Source organism: Telopea speciosissima, unplaced genomic scaffold, assembly GCF_018873765.1.
Source record: "Telopea speciosissima isolate NSW1024214 ecotype Mountain lineage unplaced genomic scaffold, Tspe_v1 Tspe_v1.0911, whole genome shotgun sequence".
NCBI lineage: Eukaryota > Viridiplantae > Streptophyta > Magnoliopsida > Proteales > Proteaceae > Telopea > Telopea speciosissima.
The window spans coordinates 3,814-10,006 of NW_025318247.1; the positions used below are offsets into that span (position 1 = coordinate 3,814).

A 6,193-nucleotide genomic window follows, 5' to 3' on the forward strand; every position below is an offset into this window, starting at 1 on the left:
AATGATAGGGGTATCGTTGCCCACGCTTTCAAGGTTCAGAGGTTGAAGATGAAGTTGGGAGTGGAGAAAGGGCATATTTTCCCTTATTTTGGTTTTTTATCAAAAGGGTACATGGGTCATCTTACAATGACCAAGGGTTAGTTTGGGTATTATAAAAAATCTAATTACACCATGTCAGCATTTAACAGACAGATGCTAACGATAGGAGAGGAATTAATAATTTTTTGAAAATTATAAAGGAATCGTATGTAAAATTAGAAAAATCAAGGGAAAAAACATGTAATTAGGGCAAAGTATAGGAAAGGGATATATAATTTTCCTTAATTTTAAACATATAAAAACCCACGTGTCAAATATCCAAGCCATAACGTGTAGTAACATGGTTTCTCTAAACTTGTCTATGACGCATGATTGAACATAGAAGAAGCAAAGTTTGAAACTTCTATATATAACAAACGTTTCCTTTGCTCCCATGACATGATGTAGCCGTATAACACTTTATTATTAGCTAAACTACCCAAATGGTTTTTAGTCTTTGGATTATATGTGGAAGGCATGACCTTCACATGATAAAAACTACTTCCTACAGAGACACATCAACCCTTAAAGTCAAACAAGGCTGCTTAAATTTATTTCAAGTCTTTATTTATAGTCTTCCATAGGAACCCAGCAAAAAAAAAGAAAACTATATATAAAATCTTATAAACAAAACACCAAAGAAGGAGGCTCCTAGCTTATATATGCTAAACCACCCTTATCACAAAAGCTTGTAGTGAAGAGTAGTTCTAGAGCAAGCAATGGCAGATCAAGTGAATCAGAAAATACATCCAGTCATGGATCCCGAAATGCCGCCGACGACGCCTTTAGTACCGGAAGGTTCAACGTCCGAAAAAGGCGATCCTATCGAGCAATACCCTCCACCAATACTACTCCGGCGGATGTATCCGGTGGCGCCGAAGAAAAGAAGAAGTTGTTGTTGCAGGTGTTTTTGCTGGACAATTAGTCTTGTCATACTACTAGTGATTATCATTGCAGCTGTTCTTGGTATTCTCTATCTGGTCTTCCAACCAAAGATTCCATCATACACCATTGATAGGTTAACCATTACTGACTTCTCTATAAACACAAATTCAAGCCTCTCTGCTACATTTATTATTAGGCTTAAGTTTTATAACCCAAACAAGAAAATTGGAATTTATTATGAAGATGGAAGCAATCTTACTGCTTGGTACAATACCACAAAGCTCTGTGAAGGTTCTTTGCCAATATTCTATCAAGGTCACCAGAATACAACTATGTTTGATGTTGAATTAACTGGTCAGATTGAAGATGGAACTACTGTTCTGCAACAATTATCTCAGCAACAACAAACTGGTAGTATTCCATTGATTCTTGATGCTAAAGTTCCAGTCAAAGTGAAGGTTGGGAAACTGAAATTGATGAAGATGAAGCCTCATGTTAGGTGTAATGTGGTGGTGAATAGCCTTTCTCTTAATAGTTTGATTAGCATTAAAAGTAGTAATTGTAAATTGAAACTTAAGCTTTAATACTTTAATTTCTTCCTTTATTCAATTTTAGATTTAGAGGGAAATTTTGTTTTTCCCAAAGGAAGAGGAGGTTAGGTTATGCTTTCCTTTCATTTACTTATGTATACTGTTTTGAATTCATTTTTTCTGTTATATTAATCTATTTGAATTCATGATTTGTGTTTAAATTGTGTGGCTCTTCTTTCCTGTAGTTTTACTTTTTTTTTAATTTCAGATAGAAAGAGTCAAAGAGTTCACATTTATTAAATGTGATATTGATTTATATGGATGAAACGTTCAAAGGAAAACAAAGAGTGCAACACAGCCAGACTGCCAGAGAACACTAAACAAAAGGGGGGGAGGGAGGGAGGGGGACAAAAACATTGGACCGAGTTTCCCTCCACCCACGGAGAATGGGATCCCATTCCCGAGCGGTGTGAGAAGGTGGGAATGGGTATCGAAAGGGTATTTTGAAATATACTAAAACCCTAAGAGGGGTTGTGAATCAGGATTAAAATCCTCTGTAGTGCGGGCATCTATTGGTGCACTATAATGCGGCCCTGAGAGCTCGAAATGTGGAAGAAGCTTCATCCAACGATGCGAGCTCGATGCAAGGCAGTTTTTTTTTTTCTTTTAACTTCTTTCTTCTCGAGCTCAACACCGTTGGATATCGCATCTTTCACGTGTCAAGCTCTGAAGCCTGCACTGCAGTGCATTGTCAAATTAGGGCACTGTAGAGGATTTTTTTCCTTGTGAACCCTAGGATGGTGGGTGAACCGTACTTTATGAGTAGAGGGAAACTTTCTCCAAAAACATATAAAAGGTCTACCTATAAGAAATAACTCCAAAACCCCTCTGAGTATTAGAAAGCAGCAATATTGTCCAACCTATAAAATCCTAAACTTTAGTCAGAAGGTGAAATGAACCTTATAAAGAAATGGGAATATAGATTTGCTAGAAACAAAAAATAACTGAAGGAGCGGCAAGGAGGACTTTTGTGCACTTTGAATTCCACTAAGCCCTAAAAGTCGTAATAATCCAACAGTAATTCACACAGGAAATGGAGGCAACTAACCCTGGTAGAGTTCAGATCTGTTATCCACATAGTCGGGTGGGGACAGATCTGAACCCTCCATGGGAGTGTGAGACCTACACCCCATGGAGGGGTCAGATCTGTTCCCACCCGTCCCCACGTGGGTAGCTGATCCGGATTCACACTAGTAAACCACAAGCTCGGATCAACACCCTACATGTGAAAGGCAACACATATGGTTTCGTGTCCTTATTTTTTTCACAATTGTCCTTCCATGTTGCCATTAAGAGTGTTTAAAAAGGCATTTGTGGAAGAAAAAAGAAAAAAAACTTGTGTCGTCACAAATCGTATATGAAGAGTCATTACTCCCCATGAACAGGGAGCTGATTCGGACTTGCCATACGTTATTGGCAAAGAAATTGAAGAGTAGTTATTTCACTTCTTTTTTTCTCATAAATAAACATCTATTCATGAAAGCGAACAAAGCTCATAATTGACGAATTACAAATAGAGTAGAAGTCAATCCTTAGTAACGTAGTAAACCATTTACTAGAGGAAGCAACTATGATACATGCATGATGGGGGCTTTTCCTCCTTCCTAAGAAGCCAACTGAAAAATATATTATTATAATAACTTCTATTGGGAATAAACAACTTTATTAGGGCAGTCCTCATCTTATTTCTAATTCTTTTTAGTTTTAAAAGTTTTTATTTTGGACCCTTCTAGACGTCGAAATCTCAAGTAAAGTATAATGTTTCACTATTTATCATTTAGTACATGGGTTAGTTCTACCCAAAAAACATAAATAACTAAGTACATGGGTTAGTTGATAGAGGACCCACATGCATATCATTGGCTAAATTTTAATCCAAAGGTAGCAACCTATTCTAACATCCCAACGCGTTAATCCAGCAGCAAAGGCAGAGCCCATAGTACAGTAGCCATTGATCTTGTCGATCCACCCGCATTAGTGGCGGAGGAAGAAGGCAGGGTCAAAACCTGCCAAAAGTTCTGAACCTTGCTTCAAGCGCTAGGAAAGTTGCTCAAACTCTACTAAAAATTTTAATAAAATTACCAAAATACTACCAAATAGAGATGAATTACAAAATGACATCTTCTGTAATTTTAGCTATTTCCACCACCCATTTTAAGTTGAAATTGTATCAATGAGATACTTACCTGGTTCTCGATCACAAGGACTAATCCATGTACTGTCATGTGAAGCATTATACTTCACTAATCATAATGATCAGAAGAAGAAGAAAAAAAAACCTTCATAAAATACTTACAACTTACAAGACAAGTATTAACAAGGACTTGATTTTTTTTTTTTTGGGAAAGTATTGTTGGAGGATTAAATGAAGGGTGAAGATGGTTTTCTTTCCCAGGACCTAGTTCACAACAATTCAAGTTCCTTCCTTACCATGAGATCACAATATTCCTACATTTTGACTCCTACAAATTTCTTGCACAGAAATCTTAGTGAAAAACTCGCTGAAAAATCTTCCTGAGGCGTCATTTGCAGCATAATACACATTCATTACTTCAGGATTGCTTTAAATCAAACACATCTTCCAATTCTTTAGTTCACAACCACCTCAAACCATCTTCAGAAGCATATGGAGCAGTACAGAATCTTCAGCAGCTTTACACAAGCTTGCAGCCAATGGGCAGTAAAGCTAATGCTTTAGTTTCTGCTACTTGTTCTGGTGTAAGATGAATGGAAGAGACCACACAAACAACTCCCCCCCGAAAAAACAAATGGTACTGCACATCTGGAGGTGTCTTTTTTTAAGAACATCTACAGCATATTGTATAATGGAAACAGATCCATTATTCATCAGAAGCCACCTAGTTGATCCAAAATGCCTGTAACCAACCTGACCATATAACCTACAGAGCACACAGCCACACTCTGAGACATACACATGGAAATTTTTTTGGTTTAAAGTAAAGAAACTTTATTCACTGAAATATGAGAGTACATCAGCATACCGGACGACAATGTACACAACACAACAAAACTCATATGTACAGATAACAAGTACAGGAACACAGGAGATTATACCAGCATGCTATTCCCGTCCTCCATTTGCAAAGCCAGAATTCCACCTCTACTGCCAAATTAGATCATGTATTCAAAATAATCTTTCTACATATCCATGGAAGACATCTTTCAGTATACCCTCTTTAAAACCCTTAACTTCTTACCACTCCAGCTCCTGCTTCCTGTTGCTACCGAAGGCAACTGTAACCCAAAGCACAGCCTGTCTATATTTCAAGAAATGACTTCAAGGAAGACAAAGTAGAGGTAATCTTCTTACGGCTCTAGCCCCTGATTCCTGTTGATTCCATTAATTGATGCACCCCATGAAACCTGTGTAACTAATAATTCCATGTCTAATCACCAGTCAATGCACGTGGCTTGTGCTCGACTGTTGACAAAGGCATACCGGTCTGTGAAATGGCTCTCACAAATCCCATATTTGCAGTCAAAGTTGGAGCATGAAAGTAATCTCCTGTCCCAAATACAATCTTATTCTTCAATGCGATTTTTCTGGTGGTTGGAAGGCCCATCATGCGTGCTGAAGGATGATCAGGCACAACTCTGCACAGTTTTGGGAGCGGTTAAAGTGAAGGCATGAATGACACACTTGGTATGATGGACTCAATGAGGCACCTTCATATTATCATATCAACTCATTTCCTGACAGACTCAGTATACAAATTCAGCACAATTAATGTTTCTTGTATTTTTACTATGGAAAATCTTATTCTCACCACCCCGCTTCAATAATTTCAGCCTTATTGTGCCACATGGACAGATGTTGTGGCTATTCCGAACATTGCATAGTAAGGACATTATCTAGACTCTAGATTAGCCACGCATGAAATTTTAGACTCAAATTCAATCCAATACCCCCCCCCCATGTATGCATGCCTATCATACTCTGACCACTAACTGTGCATTGTCCCAATGTCTTGATTCTTCAATGCTCTATTCTGCCACTTAGCAAATTCTCTTTAAAGCTGAAATTAGACTCTATCCGATCTGCCATGTGCCCATGTGGCATATATTAGGTTGTTTTGATCAGCTTCTCAAAGCAGTCCATGCTGGGAAGTTTTGCCCTTTTATTATTTATATCGAGTTGAGGTTAGTGGTTTGTTCCTTGAGACAAGTTAGAGAAAGTGGAAACCAGAAGACTGATTCCGACGCCAATTCCAATTTATCAAACTTGCACCCAAAACCAAGGTTTAAAATTTCGCAAAATATCGGCAAAATTTCACCATATTTCGGTAATTTCGACCTGTCCGAGACGAGATGTCCAACCGAAATGAAAAAATTACATATTTCGGTCGATATTTCGTGAGATACAAAGATATCTCGGTAAATTCTCGATATATCGCGAGATATTGAAAAAAACTCCATTTTCACTTAACAGATCACGTGACACTTAGTGATAAGAACCATATCGACCGAGACCTCTACAGAACTCATTTTTCCTCCTCTTCTCCTCATTTCTTCTCTTCTTCTTGATTTTCTTCCACTCTCCAAGCATTGATCTTCATAGTTTCAACGCATTAACGCCGGAAACTCATCGGAGGGTCATCTTAGCTTATCATCCAAGCCTT

General features: G+C 38.0%; 1 protein-coding gene across 1 annotated transcript; it reads left to right on the top strand.

The window, feature by feature from the left end:
• Positions 1–797: 797 nt before the first annotated feature.
• LOC122648376 (NDR1/HIN1-like protein 6) lies at positions 798–1,547 on the top strand. The gene has a single exon (XM_043841600.1). It carries the CDS (start codon positions 798–800, stop codon positions 1,545–1,547), a length of 750 nt encoding a protein of 249 aa, XP_043697535.1.
• The last annotated feature ends 4,646 nt before the right edge of the window (positions 1,548–6,193 follow it).